Source organism: Vulpes vulpes, chromosome 5 (genome assembly GCF_048418805.1).
Source record: "Vulpes vulpes isolate BD-2025 chromosome 5, VulVul3, whole genome shotgun sequence".
NCBI lineage: Eukaryota > Metazoa > Chordata > Mammalia > Carnivora > Canidae > Vulpes > Vulpes vulpes.
Window position 1 is genome coordinate 723818 of NC_132784.1, and position 16471 is coordinate 740288.

The 16471-nt window shown below is 37.1% G+C and overlaps 1 protein-coding gene across 1 annotated transcript in view; it reads left to right on the forward strand.

Moving 5' to 3' along the window:
• The window catches only part of LOC140598958 (uncharacterized), a 56433-nt gene extending 41631 nt beyond the window's left edge, over positions 1–14802 (forward strand). Inside the window, exon 3 of the mRNA XM_072757416.1 lies at positions 12512–14802. Within this exon, the coding sequence (XP_072613517.1) occupies positions 12512–12649 (138 nt within the window). The 3' untranslated portion in view covers positions 12650–14802. The remainder of the gene's footprint in view (positions 1–12511) is intronic.
• Positions 14803–16471: the final 1669 nt, after the last annotated feature.

A 16471-nucleotide genomic window follows, 5' to 3' on the forward strand; every position in this document is an offset into this window, starting at 1 on the left:
GGAGAAGTTGACAGTAATAAAATAATAATCAGGGATTTTAACACTTCACGTACATCAATGGATAGGTAATCTGAACAAAATCAATAAAGGACCATTGGTCTCTCTTTTTTTTTAATAATAAATTTATTTTTTATTGGTGTTCAATTTGCCAACATACAGAATAACACCCAGTGCTCATCCCGTCAAGCGCCCCCCTCAGTGCCCGTCACCCACTCACCCCCACCCCCCGCCCTCCTCCCCTTCCACCACCCCTAGTTCATTTCCCAGAGTTAGGAGTCTTCATGTTCTGTCTCCCTTTCTGATATTTCCCACACATTTCTTCTCCCTTCCCTTATATTCCCTCTCACTATTATTTATATTCCCCAAATGAATGAGAACATACACTGTTTGTCCTTCTCCGATTGACTCATTTCACTCAGCATAATACCCTCCAGTTCCATCCACGTTGAAGCAAATGGTGGGTATTTGTCATTTCTAATGGCTGAGGAATATTCCATTGTATACATAGACCACATCTTCTTTATCCATCATCTTTCGATGGACACCGAGGCTCCTTCCACAGTTTGGCTATTGTGGACATTGCTGCTAGAAACATCGGGGTGCAGGTGTCCCGACGTTTCATTGCAGCTGTATCTTTGGGGTAAATCCCCAACAGTGCAATTGCTGGGTCTAGGGCAGGTCTATTTTTAACTCTTTGAGGAACCTCCACACGGTTTTCCAGAGTGGCTGCACCAGTTCACATTCCCACCAACAGTGCAGGAGGCTTCCCCTTTCTCCACATCCTCTCCAACATGTGTGGTTTCCTGCCTTGTTAATTTTCCCCATTCTCACTGGTGTGAGGTGGGATCTCATTGTGGCTTTGATTTGTATTTCCCTGATGGCAAGTGATGCAGAGCATTTTCTCATGTGCGTGTTGGCCATGTCTGTGTCTTCCTCTGTGAGATTTCTCTTCATGTCTTTTGCCTATTTCATGATTGGATTATTTGTTTCTTTGGTAAACATAAGAGTAGCCCTTAGCTCTTACTGTTCACTACAGTGGGTCTATTTTAGACCTTGATTTTTTAAGACTATTTCTTCCTTACTTCATGATGGATAATTCATTTGCAAATCAAGAATTTGAAGTTGATTTTTTTTTCATTATGAAAAAATTGCAAATGTTTTCTAGGGAGAATTGATTTCTTTGGTTCTGAAGGAAAAGTCATTCACACAGAAAAATTGAGGAAGTAACACTTTCAAATGTGACATTAACCCAGGAAGTTAGACATACTGAGTCCTTAAAGGTGTCATGTTGATTTAATGTCTTTTACATTTTAAGTTGTGATTTTTTAAATTTGTATAAGTCAAAAAAGTGTCTTATGCAGATTAAACCAACTTTAATAAGACCTTCTCATTGTAAGTACTTCCAGTGAAGACTGAGAAATAAAATATTTTAAAGACAAAAAAAAAATAAAGAAAAAAGAAAACCATAGCTGGGGGCATCACAATGCCAGCTTTCAGGTTGTACTACAAAGCTGTGGTCATCAAGACAGTGTGGTACTGGCACAAAAACAGACACATAGATCAATGGAACAGAATAGAGAACACAGAAGTGGACCCTCAACTTTATGGTCAACTAATATTCGACAAAGGAGGAAAGACTATCCATTGGAAGAAAGACAGTCTCTTCAATAAATGGTGCTGGGAAAATTGGACATCCACATGCAGAAGAATGAAACTAGACCACTCTCTTTCACCATACACAAAGATAAACTCAAAATGGATGAAGTATCTAAATGTGAGAGAAGATTCCCTCAAAATCCTAGAGAAGAACACAGGCAACACCCTTTTTTAACTCCGTCACAGTAACTTCTTGCAAGATACATCCACGAAGGCAAAAGAAACAAAAGCAAAAATGAACTGTTGGGACTTCATCAAGATAAGAAGCTTTTGCACAGCAAAGGATACAGTCAACAAAACTAAAAGACAACCTACAGAATGGGAGAAGATATTTGCAAATGACCTATCAGATAAAGGGCTAGTTTCCAAGATCTATAAAGAACCTTTTAAACTCAACACCAAAGAAACAAACAATCCAATCATGAAATGGGCAAAAGACATGAAGAGAAATCTCCAGAGGAAGACATAGACATGGCCAACATGCACATGAGAAAATGTTCTGCATCACTTGCCATCAGGGAAATACAAATCAAAACCGCAATGAGATCCCACCTCACACCAGTGAGAATGGGGAAAATTTACAAGGCAGGAAACCACAAATGTTGGAAGGATGCGGAAGAAGGGGAACCCTCTTGCACTGTTGGTGGGAATGTGAACTGGTGCAGCCACTCTGGAAAACAGAGTGGAGGTTCCTCAAAGAGTTAAAAATAGATCTGCCGTAGGACCCAGCAATTGCACTGCTGGGGATTTACCCCAAAGAAACAGATGCAGTCAAACGCCCGGGACACCTGTACCTTGATGTTTCTAGCAGCAATGTCCACAATAGCCAAACTGTGGAAGGAGCCTCGGTGTCCATCGAAAGATGAATGGATAAAGAAGATGTGGGGGAAATACAAATCAAAACCGCAATGAGATACTACCTCACACCAGTGAGAATGGGGAAAATTAACAAGGCAGGAAACCACAAATGTTGGAAAGGATGCGGAGAAAAGGGAAGCCTCTTATACTATTACCATTGGTCTCTAACAGCAGACTGGACATGATGTACTTAACAATATATACAGAACATTCCATCCAAAAGCAGCAGAATACACATTTTTCACAAGTGTACATAGAACATCCTCCAGAAGACATCACAGGCTAGGCCATAGGTTAGGCTACAGTGTACATAGAACATTCAGGAGGCCGTAGGTTATGCCACAAAACAAGTATCAATAAGTTTAAGAAGAATGAAATAATTTCAAGCTTCTTTTCTAACCACAATAGTAGGAAACTAGAGATCAGTTCAAAGAAGAAACTGGAAAAATTACAAATAATCAGTGACTAAACAAAACACTACTGGAAAACCAATGAGACTATAAAGAAATCAAAAGGGAAATTCAAGACAAATAAAAATGGAAACACAACATTCCAAAAATCTATGAGATACAGGAAAAGTAGTTCTAAGATGGAACTTCATAGCAATACAGGCCTACTTCAAAAACCAAGAATAGTCTCAAGTGAATAATCAAACCATATACCTGAAGGAATTAGGAAAAGAACAAATGAAGTACAAAATTATTAGGAGAGAAGAAATAATAAAGATCAGAGCAAAAATAGGGACTAAAAGACAGTACAAAAGATCAATGAAACTAAGGGTTGATTCTCTAAATAAACAAAACTGACAAACCTTTAGCCAGACACCAAGGAAAAAAAAGAGGGCCCAAACAAATACATGTAATAAATGACATTGCAACTGATACCACAGAAATACAAATGCTCAAAGGAGACTACTATGAACTTTTATCCACCAACAAAGAGGACAACCTAGGAGAAATGGATAAATTCCTGGAAACATGCAGTACTCCAAGACTAAATAATGAAGAAATATAAAATTTGAATAGACTGATTATTATTAAGGAAATTGAACAGTAACCAAAACCCTTCCAACAAACAAGAATTCAAGACCAGACAGCTTCACTGGAGCTATATATCAAACATTCAAAGATTTAATATTTATCCTTCTCAAAATCTTCCAAAAAATTAAAGAGAAAGGAACATTTCTGAACTCACTTTACAAAGCCAACATTACCCTGATCCCAAAACCAAAAACACCACAAAAAATTACATTCCAATATCCCTAATGAACAAAAATGTAATTTTTTTCAATAAAATACTGAAGCAATCCAAATATCACAATACATTATAAGGATCATACACTATGATCAAGTGAGATTTATTCCAACACTGTGAGGATGGTTCAAAAGCTGCACCATTGCAGTACACTGTGGCAACAAAATGGATAAAATCATATGATCATCCTAATAAATGTAGAAAAATAATTTGACAGAATTCAATATCCATCCATTCATGATAGAACTCTCAACAAAGTGGGCATAGAAGGAACTTGCCTCACCATAACTATAATAGAGGCCATATAGGACAAGCTCAGTGCTAACATCATACTCTTTTTTTAATTTATTTTTTATTTTTTTTATTTTTATTTTAGTTTAGTTTAGTTTTATTGTTTTTTATTTAAATTCAATTATCCAACATATATTACACCATTAGTTTCAGATGTAGAGGTCAGTGATTCCTCACTTGCATATAACACCCAGTGCTCATCACATCAGGTGCCCTCTTTAATGCCCATCACCCAGTTACCCCAGCCCCCTACCCACCTCTTCTCCAACACCCCTGTTTGTTTCCTGTAGTTAAGTGTCTCTCATGGTTTGTCCCCTCTCTGATTTCTCCCTTTCAGTTTTTCCTCTCTTCTTCTATGAGCCTCTGCACTGTTTCTTATGTTCTATGTATGAGTAAAACCATGTGATATTTATCTATGGGCAGCTTTATCTTTAAGGTTCGCAATCATAAGGTACTTGGCCAGTGAATCCTACAGTAGATTTTAGCAAAAATTGAAGGAGTCACATGCTACACCTGATGTCATGGAGCAGGGGAGAGTGTATTGGGTTGTTTGTTTGTTTGAATGTCCTAACATACTCAGTGGTGAAAAGCTGAAAGCTTTCCTTCCAAGATCAGCAACAAGACTAGTATACCCACTGTCACTACTTTTCTTCACCATAGTACTGGAAGTCCTAGCCAGAAGAATTAGGCAAGAGAAAGAAATAGAATATATATAAATCAGAAAGGAAAAAATAAAACTGTCACTATTTGCAGGCAACATGATATTACATATATAGAAAGCCCTAAAGACTCAACCAAAAAACTGTTAGAATAAACAAATTCACTAAAGTTGCAGGGCACAAAATCAATATACAAAAAAAAATGGTTGCATTCTATATACTTAAAACAAACTATCAGAAAGAGAAATTAAGAAAACAATCCCATTTACAATTGCATCAAAAATAACAAAATCCCAGGGAATAATTTAGCCAAAGAGGTGAAAGACCTGTACACTAAATTATACAACATCAATGAAGGAAATTGAAAAGACACAAATAAATGGAAAGTTATACTATGCTCATGGATTCGAAGAATTAATATTGTTAAAATGTCCATATTATCAAAGGCAATCTACACATTCAATGCAAGTACTATCAAAATTCCAATGGCATTTTTTCACAAAAACAGAACAAACAATCCTGAAATTTGTATGGAACCACAAAATATCCCAAATAGCAAAAGCAATCTTGAGAAGGAAGAACAAAGCTGGAGGTATCATTCTCCCTGATTTCAAACTATATTACAAAGCTATAGTAATCAAAATAGTATGGTATGTTTAGTTTTTTGAGGAACCTCCATAATCCTTTCCATAGTGGCTGCAACAATTTAAATTCCCATCAACTGCCTACCAGGCTTCCCTTTTCTCCACAAACTTGCCAAAACCTTTTATTTTTTGTCTTTTGATACCAACCATTCTGACTGGTGTGAGGTAATATCTCATTGTGGTTTTGATTTGCATTTCTCTGATGATCAGTGATGTTGAACATCTTTTCATGTGTCTGTTAGTACGCTTTAGAAAAATATCCATTCCTCTGCCCGTTTTTAATTAGATTAATTATTTATTTGGTGTTGAGTTGTATGAGTTCTTTATATTTTGTATATTAACTTCTGATTGGATATACTGTTTGCAAATATTTTCTTCTATTTAGTAGGTTGCCTTTTCATTTTATTAATGGTTTCCTTCACTGTGCAAAAGGTTAATAGTTTGATGCAGTCCCAATTGTTTATTTTTGCTTTTGTTTCTCTTGCCTGGGAGACATATCAGAAAAATATTGCTAAGGTGGACATCCAAGAGATTACTGCCCATGTTTTCTTTTAGCAGTTTATTTGGTTTCATGTCTTACATATAGGTCTTTAATCCTTTTTTAGTTAATTTTGGGGTATGGTATAAGATAGTAGCATAGTTTCTTTTTCCATGTGGCTGTCCATGGCTGTTTTCCCAGCACCATTTAGTGAAGAAACCATCCTTTTCCTATTGTATATTCTTGCTTGCTGTGTCATAAATTAGTTGACTGTATATGCATGGGATTATTTCTGGGCTCTCTATTCTATTCCATTGATATGTGTCTGTTTTTATGCCAGTGCTATACTGTTTTTTTTTAACTGAGGTACAGTTGACATAAAATATTCATTTCAGGTGGACAACAGAATGATTTGACAATTAGATATATTATAAAATGCATACCACAATAAGTTATTTACCATCTGGCACCACATAAGGTTATTACAGTTTTATTGACTGTATTCCCTTTGTTGTACTTTTCATCCCTGTGACTTATTTATTTTATAACTAGAAGTCATGCCTCTTAATCCCCTTCTTTTATTTCATCTATTTACCCACCCCCTTCCCCTCTGGCAACCAATAGTTTTTTTTCTATGAGTCTGTTTCTCTTTTTTGTTTTATTTTTTAGGTTCCATATGTAAGTGAAATCATATATCTGTTTTTCTCTGCTTGATTTATTTCACTTAACATGATACCATAATTCATCCATGTTGTCATGGATGGCAGGATTTCATTCTTTTTGTGGCTGAATAATATTCCATTGTATTCAATTCCATTGTATACAATTTCTTGTTTATCCATTTATCTATCAATGGACACGTGGGTTTTTCCATATCTTGGCTATTATAAGTAACACTGCAATAAACATAGGGTATTCTTCACAAAACTAGGACCAAAAATTCCTAAAATCTATATGGGGGCAGCCTGGGTGGCTCAGTGGTTTGGCACCTGCCTTCAGCCCAGGGTGCAATCCTGGAGTCCCAGGATGAAGTCTCATGTCGGGCTCCCTGCATGGAGCCTGCTTCTCCCTCTGCCTGTGTCTCTGCCTTTCTCTCTCCTTCTGTGTCTCTCATGAATAAATATTTAAAATCTTTAAATAAATAAATAATCTGTATGGAACTACAAAAGAATAGCCAAACCTATCCTGAGAAAGAACAAAACTAGATATCAATACACAGTGGAATATTACTCAGCCATAAAAGAAAGTGACATCTTGCCATTTGTGACAACATGGATAGAACTTAAGGGGATTATGCTAAGTGAAATAAGTCAGACAGAGAAAGATAAATACTGTATGATTTCACTTATATGTGGAATCTAAAAAACAAAACTCATAGATACAGAGAACAGAATTGGTGGATGCAGAGGGGAAGGAGTGGAAAGTGGGTAAAACAGGTGAAGGCGGCCAACAGGTACAAACTTCCAGTTATAAAATAAATAAGTCATAGGAATCTAATACACAGCATGGTGACTACAGCCAATAATGTTATAGAAAATACTTGAAATTTGCCAAAAGAGTAAATCCTAAAATTATCTTTGTATGAGGACTGATGGTAACTAGACTTCTGTGGTAATCACTTTGTAATGTATATAGATATCAAATATTATTTTATACCTCAATCATTAATATTATGTCATATGCCAATAATACCTCTATAATTTTTTAAGGGTGTGCTAGTATGGAATTCATGGAGTATCGGGGATAGTACGTGGTAGGTCCTTGGTGCCTTAGAAAGGCAGGAAACAGGGGTTGTTGTAAAGGCTAGAAGACAGAATGTGAAAAACTTGGCCCCATGTCAGTCAATCTTGGCTTGATCCTATAAGAAATGGCAGTCTTTTAGGGCTTTAGTAGGGGAGTGCCATGATGAATCTGGTGTGGAGCAAGGAGAGAGGATTTAGGAGGATGTTTTAGTAATCCATGTGAAAGATGGCTCGATAAAAAGTTTTATGAAAATGATATAGTCACCAACTGACATGACTGTTTTAAAAAATCAGATGTAATCTGGCCTCCATGAAAACATTTACAGGGTCCATTTCCCCTCAACCAGGATTAAAGTAGATTTCTAGAGAACTCTAAGTCTGAGATTCTATGATTTTAACAGGTTTGGAGGCCGAAAAAAGAATTCTGAGAATTTAATAGGAAGTGGGAATTATATACTAGTTGAGTCAATTATATACTAGTTGAGTCATAATGCTCTGATGGTTTCTACAAGTAAACACAAAAAGCTACATTATAGGTATGATTATCAAAAGAGTATGATGAAGAATAATACAGTGTACTTAAAAAAATCAGAACACTGGGAATTAAAAAAAAAAAAAGAGCCTATATTGAAGAAATTGGAATACTGGGTCACAGTTCTCAAAGTGTAGTCACTTTACTACCGTGGATTATTTTGAAGTGTGTTGCTTAATTTCTAAGTAGGTGAAGACTCTCCAGTTACCTTTCTATCACTGATTTCTAGAGTAATTCCATTATGGTTAAAGAAGCATATTCTGTATGAGTTTAGTCCTTTTAAACTTAAATTGTTGTTGTTACTGTTACTATTATCATGCTTATCAAGGATATAGTCTCTCAGGTTATAGGCATATTCCATGTGCATATTTTGTGATTGTTGGGTGGACTATTCTGTAATTGTCAGTTCCATTTGGTGGATGATGCTGTTCCTTCACCTGTCCCCTTGCTATCTATGTTTCTTTTTTCTGTTGATTAGTGTGGCGGAAGTGTTAAAGTATCCAACCATAATTGTGGCATTTCTATTTCTCCTTTAAATTGTATCAGGTTTTAACGCTTCTCAGCCTTTTGGCTAAGATCAAGTACACATTGTATCAGGTTTTGCTTCATGTATTTTGAAGGTCTGTGGTTAGGTGGTGTCCTGTCTTCTTGATGAATCTACCCTCTCGTTATGTTTGTAAAGTCCTGAGGTATCCCTGGTCATTTTCTTTACTCTGATGTCTGTTGTGTCTGATATTAGTGCAACCTCTCAAGTTTTCTTTTGATCAGTGTTTGTGTGGCATATGTTTTCCAACCTTTTACTTTTTACCTTTTACTTTTCACCCTCATCATTATTTTGAAAGTGGATTTCTTATGATAGCATATTGTGAGGGTATATTTTTTCTTTAATCCATTTTGAAAATCTCTTTAATTATGTGTTCTTAGTATTTCAATTTAATGTAATTACTGATGTGTTTGGATTTAGATCTACCATGTTCTCTGCTTGCTCCTCTGATTCACTGCTCTGTCTCCTTTTACTGTCTTTTGGATTATTTGGATAATTTTTAGTTTTCATTTTAACTTACCTATTGAGTTTTTTACACTATTTTTATGTGGGTTTTTTTCTTAATAGTCATTGTGGGGGTTAATATACATCTTTTAACTAATCACAGTCCACTTTTTACAATTGGTTATTTTACTACTTGAAGTAGAACATATGAAACCTCCCACCATATAAATCTCTTTAATAGCCTGTTACACTTACCTATATATTTACTATTTCTATTGCTTTTCCTTCAGTTCCTGAATTTTGAAGCTTCCCTCTGATACCATTTTTCTTTATATGAACATATTCCTCAAAGTGTATTTATTTTTTTCTTTTAAAGATGTATTTATTCATGAGAGACACAGAGAGAGAGAGAGGCAGAGACACAGGCAGAGAGAGAAGCAGGCTCCATGCAGGGAGTCTGATGTGGGACTCCATCCCGGGACTCCAGGATCACACCCTGGGCCGAAGGCAGGAACCAAACCGCCAAGGCACCCAGGGATCCCCCCCTCAAAGTATATTTAGAGCAGGTTTGCTAGCTATGAATTTTCTTTGTTTTCTTCATGTAAGAATGTATTTATTTCAACTTCCCTAAAGCATTTTGTTGTTGTTGTTGGATATAGAATTCTGGGTTGACAGTTGGGGCTGCATTTAAAAAATACTGTTCCACTTCTCTCTGGCCTCCATGAGAAATCTATAGTCATTTGAATGATTGCTCCCTATATAAGGAATTTGTTGATTTGTTGTTAGTTTCTGGCTGCTTCTAAGATTTTTTCATTGTCTCTAATCTTTGGTAGTTCGATTATACTGTGTTGGGCATTTTCTTGGGTTATCCTGTTTGAAGTTTGATGAGCTTCTTGTACTATATGTTAAGGTTTTTCACCACATTTAGAATCTTTTCAGAAATTTCTTGATATTGTTCAGCACCACACTTTTTCTTCTCCTTCAGGGTCTCTGATGGCAGAATGTTAAATGTTTGTTGTTCTACAGGTCCCTGAAGCTCTTGTTTTTTTCCCAATATTTTTTATTCTCTGTTCTTCAGACCAGATCATTTCTTTTGAGCTATTTAGTTTACTGACTGTTTCCTCAACCATCTTACTTTGTAACTAAACTATACCAGTAAATTTTTTATTTCAGTTATTATATCTGTCAGTTCTAATATTTCCATTGCATTCTTTTTTCCATCTATTTAACCCTTGAGCAATACAGGGGTTAGGGATGCCAACCCCCCCCCCCCACAAACAGTCAAAAATCCACATAACTTTTGATTCCCCCAAAAGTTACTAATAGTCTACTGATAAGATAAGCAATCAATTAACACATATTGTTTATGTCATATATATTATATACTTCATGCTTACAACAAAGTAAGCTAGAGAAAAGAAAACATTACTAAGAGAATCATAAGAAAAATACATTTACAGTACTATAGTTATTTTTTTAATCCACAAGTACACCTGTGCATTTGAAACCCATGTTGTTCAAATGTTAGCTATATTTCCCTGATGTTATTTTCCATTCATTTCAGGAGTAGTCACCCTTACTTCCTAGAGCATGTTTATATGAGCTGCTTTAAAATCTCTGATCATTTCAATGACCATGTCATCTTGGTGTTGAGATCTGTCAGTTGTCCTTTCCCTTATACTTTATTGAGAGTTTCATAGTTGTTTGTATATTAAGCAATTTTGAATAATATCCTGGACATTTTGAATACTATGTTATGAGACTCTGGGCCTTGTTTAATTGCTATGGAGAACAATTTTTCATTACATTTTTTTCAGGTAATTGAATCCAATTTAGACTAAAAGTTCTTACTAACCTTCAGAGGCTATGTTTCTTACATCAGTTCAGTTTTCAAGGTGTTTTCAGTACTATTTGGATAATGAGGATTACTCAGTGGCCAGTTTAGGACCTGTAAAATGTTCTGTTCCATAGTTCAGTTCTCAAAGACTTAAGTATTCTGTTTAGGATAAGATCCACCCATGCACAGTTTGGGGGTAAGTCCAGTAGCTTATGAACAACTTTTGAGAATCAGTTTCTTGAGCTCCTTCCTCTCTGCAGTCTTTCAGACACTTCCTGATTCCAGGAGAGCTTACATTCCTGGTTTTTTGCAAGATTATTGGCTTTTGTTTTCCAATTTTGCCACATACTTCCTGCCATCCTGTCTGCCTCTGGGGCCAAGCGGCAGTTAGGAGAGAGAGAAAAATGAAACAGGATTCTCCACCTATCCCATGCTTTTGGGACCACAGTTCCTCAGGTCATAAAAGATTCCCCTTCCTCAGAGTTTTAGGTGCCTGTCTGGCTATTGTTGCCATCCTATAATGGGATTTCCTGGGAATCCAGTACAGGAGGGAAACAACAGAGAATATTTCCCCCATTTGTTCATAGTCTCTAGGGGCCCCTTTCCCTTCAGACCAGAGAGGGCTTCTTTTGGATTCTTTTTTATCCATACGCAATTTCAAGCTGCCGCCGAGTTCAGACCACAGGATATCACAGGAACAACAACAAAAGAATTTTTAAAGCATACTTGCTTAATTGTGTGAGTAATACATAAGAAAAGGAAATGGAACATTTATTTGAATACATATGAAAATTTTTAAGTTAATACAATAACTTTACAAAATAGAGAAAACTGGAAGGGGCTAATTTTGTCTCTAGATGATGGGATGATAAAGAAAGGGACAGTATCCATTTTCTTCCCAAGACTCTATACAACACTGGTCCTTACAGTTTGAAAGGTAAGGTCTGCCTCATAATTATGACGTCAGGGGCTTCATGAGTTGCATTTTAATTAAATTAATTTTTTTAAGATTTTATTTATTTATTCATGATAGACATAGACAGAGAGAGAGAGAGAGAGAAGCAGAGACACAGGCAGAAGGAGAAGCAGGCTCCATGCAGGGAGCCCCACAGGGGACTTGATCCGGGGACTCAATCCGGGGACTCCAGGATTGCGCCCTGGGCCGAAGGCAGGCGCCAAACCGCTGAGCCACCCAGGGATCCCCTAATTAAATTAATTTTAATTAAACAGTTATGCTTTTGGAAAGATGTCAGGCTTTGTTACTCAGCAGCTGGGGGGGACTTAAGGGTTTGGAGACCTTCTCAAGAGTCCTCATTTTACATTGCTGAATGACAACCTATCCTGCCACAACTACAACATATGGCCACACAGGATGTAGACTCCAGGATAAGTTTTGTGGGGTTTTTTTTCTCATGGATTTTGATGTGAATGGCACCTCCTGAAGCTGTGTACATTTTGGCTGTGTACCCTACTACAACAAAGATCCCGGACAATGAAAAAAGTATGAAATGACAATGACAGCTTGTCATCTTTTTTCTTCATTTACTCTCTATGTCTTTCCTCCTCTCCCAGTGTTGGAGGAAGGTGACTGTTACCTCTCCAGAGTCTCTGAGTCTCGCTAGAAGAAGCCATCCATTCTCCCAGAGTGCCCCAACAGGATTGAACTGCATGGGCTGGCCACAGTACATACCTGACACTGGTGAGTTATGAACCTCTCTCTTCTGTTTTATACTCTGATGTCCTGGAAAGAAGGACAAGAAGTGAGAGAATGTTGTTGACTGCCATGTTTACTTGCCTGGAAGAAGAAACTTAAAGTAAGTGAGATAGATAAACCAGTGTTTCTTATCCTTTCAGGATAAGAGGTCCCTAGCTCCCAGAGAAAGGGAATTCTTGGCTTGGGGAAGAATTCATTATTGAATCCCCAAACCTGTTTCCCTTTGTTTATTTTAAGCAGAACTAATGACCACCTCTTGGGTCTTGTAATAGGATATAATTTGCAGAAGAAATAATCACAGAGATTTGTCTCTAATTTGAATGGAACTTGAGAGTTTTCCCCTTCTGAGGGACAAGCCTCTTCCTCCAGTTTTATGGCAACTTCTATGAGTCTATTTCCCAAATCTATAGCAAACAGCTTCGCATCACATATTTGGCCATAAAAGGGCTGGTCTTTGTTCCAGAAGGAAGCTGGGCCCCAGTGAGAACCAAGATAGGGCATCCTCATGCAAGGCTACCACCTGTCCTAGACCTAACCCAGAAATGCCTGGATATGCTGAAAATGCTCAAGGGCTCCTGATGGAAGGACAGGTGTTAGGTCTTGAGCAGGTGCAGATTATATTAGATGGTAACCTTACTGTCTAAAAGCTAGCTGGTGGGGTGGGCGGGGGTGGAGGGTGGAGGGCCTATGCCGTTTATGAAGGATAAAGAATGGTCCTAGACAGGGATAAAAAGGCAAACTAGCTCCCCATGTCAAACATGTACTGTGTCCAGACTTGGGGAGTGGGAACAGGACTGGCATTGAGGACAAAAGATGATAGGAGCATTGTGGCCAGGCTCTGAGCATCAGAGTGTGGCATATGCCATGCTGAGAAAGGTCAACTCTGATGTAGACCTGAGTCCTGAGCCCGAATCCAACTTATTGCATACTCACTGCTGGTCCTGAGAGAACTGATTAGCTGGTGGACATGACTGTTTTCCATTAACAAATGTATGTACTTATGCTGCATTGTGCAGTGGACCTTTATTCTTTTCCAGGTGTGGTTGTGATCTTAAATTCACAACAAGAAAAGTCATGAAAGGTATTTGACAACTGCTGAAAGAATCTTTTCAAGGGAAAGAAAGATATTTCTAACATAGCCCTTCATTAAATCATGGGATTATTTAGAGACTCATGGAAGGGGCCATGATGGGTTCCAGTAGTGTTTTTTCTAGCAATAGTTGTCAAGGCTGATTTTGGCCCTTGAAGTTAGAACTTTCTTACAAAGCCAAAGCTTAACAATCACATAGTCTTATTATTTCATAAGTTCATTTGTATTAATTAACAGGTGACTTTATTTCAGGATAAACAATTTAAAAACCTCACAGTGACACATATGTCCTGGGATGTTTGCATATCAAGAATACTGGTCTGAATGTCAGAGTTTAGGGCTCTGGTTCTAGCTGCACTGATATGAGGATAAGAAATCGGGCATATCCCTCTGTTTCTCTGTATTTCAGATTACTTTATTATTCAAAAAAATAAGTAATAATTCCTGCTTTCCCATTTCATTGGTTAATATGAGGGTCAAGTTAACATGGGTAGAGTCTCTGGATTTAACTCAGGAAAGCCTGCTTTTCTTTATCACTTCCACTCCAACTGTTCTGTTCCAAACTTCTGAGATTTCTCCTTTCTACAGATTCTATTTACAGTTTCTATCCTTGGAACCTCTCTCACCATTTTCATTTTTTTACTCCTTTTCCCTCTACGTTCTGGGAGAAGTTCTTAGTTTTATTTTCTGTGTTGGTTTTCTGATTTTATCTACCTGTTCATTGCCTTCATTGGAATTTGTGGTTCAGTGATCACACTTTTAATCTACAATAAACCTTTCCAATGCCCTCTAGAAGCTTGTTAAAAACAGAAAATACAGAATTTTGTAAAAATTGTCTCCTATTCATGTTTTATCAATTCATTTCCAAAAAACATCTGCATTTCTTTTGACTAGTAGTTTTTCTGTAGGGGAAATTTCTCTATTGGCTTATCCTTACAGACATCAATCCTTCCCCAGCAAGGGCTTGTTATCATGTAGCATTGGAGACAGCACCCTGTCAGAGACTGCTATAGATCCCTGTTAAAAATCCTTTTAAAAAATAATTTAAAAAAATAAAAATCATTTAAACATGGCTGAAGCAGGATATGAAAAGTTAAACTTCCCTGTAACCTATATCACAAGTTCAGTCACCTTGAAAGGACCTGTAAGCAGTTCCAGCTGAAAGCTTTGCCTCTTGCCAGTACTTCTTTACTATGTTTGGAGGAGTAGCCAAGAATTACCCTAATGTGAAAGCATGCCACCCTCTGCCCCACAAGTTGGTGCCCAGGATAAATTGCACCACACCCACTCCTCTCTCGGTGGAGCCAGCAGAGCAAGATACAACTCTTCAGGTCGCCAGTACAGCAGATGCACACATCACATAAAGCCCTCGACACCTCCAGAGCCCAGGCCTATGACTTAGGAAGGGTTGGCAGGGTTCCACCAGGCATTTTCCTACTTGGTTCTGGGAGCATTGCTATTTCAAAGATATGGGTCATTTCTTTCTTCAGGCCAGTAATATGTTAATTGTATCTTGTGGCTAAATTTCTCTATTTTTTAAACTGCTTTATTGAGATATAGTTCATATACCATACAATTCATCCATTTAAACTGTAAAATTCAAATTTTTTAGTCTATTCACATACATGTGCAATCATCACAAATTTCCCTATTCTGGAATTTCACATTAATGGAATCATATAGGACCTGGTCTTTTGTGACTGGCTTTATTCACTTAGAATAATGTTTTCAAGGTTCATCCATTTTGTCACATGTATCATTCTTTTTGATGACTAAATAATATTCCATTGTACAGATATACCACAATTTGTTTATTCATTCATCTGCTGGTGGACATTTGGATTGCTTCCAACTTTTGGCTATTATGAATAATGCTGCTTTAAAAATTCTTAGACAAGTTTTAGTGAAGACAGATGGTTTCATCCATATACATAGGAGTAGAACTGGTGGGTTAGATGTTGACTTTATGTTGAATCATTTGAAGAATTGCTAAACCATGTTCTAAAGCATCTGTACCACTTTATACTCCCACCACCAGTGTAACTACTCCAATATCCACATCCTAACCACACTTGTTATCTGACTTTTTGATTCTATTCAAACTAGTGGATATAAAGTAGTATCTCACTGTGGTTTTGATTTGCATTTCCCTTTTTATGTATTTATCAGCCATTTATATATCTTCTTTGGTGAAATGTCTATTTAAATCTTTTGCTCATTAAGATTTGTGTGGAATCAAAAAAGACCCTGAACCGCCAGGGAAATATTAAAAAAGAAAACCATAGCTGGGGGCATCACAATGCCAGATTTCAGGTTGTACTACAAAGCTGTGGTCATCAAGACAGTGCGGTACTGGCACAAAAACAGACACATAGATCAATGGAACAGAATAGAGAACCCAGAAGTGGACCCTCAAATCTATGGTCAACTAATATTTGACAAAGCAGGAAAGACTATCCACTGGAAGAAAGACAGTCTCTTCAATAAATGATGCTGGGAAAATTGGACAGCCACGTGCAGAAGAATGAAACTAGACTATTCTCTTACACTATACACAAAGATAAACTCAAAATGGATAAAAGATCTAAATGTGAGACAAGAATCCATCAGAATCCTAGAGAAGAACACAGGCAACACCCTTTTTGAACTTGGCCACAACAACTTCTTGCAAGATACATCCATAAAGGCAAGAGAAACAAAAGCAAAAATGAATTATTGGGACTTAAGC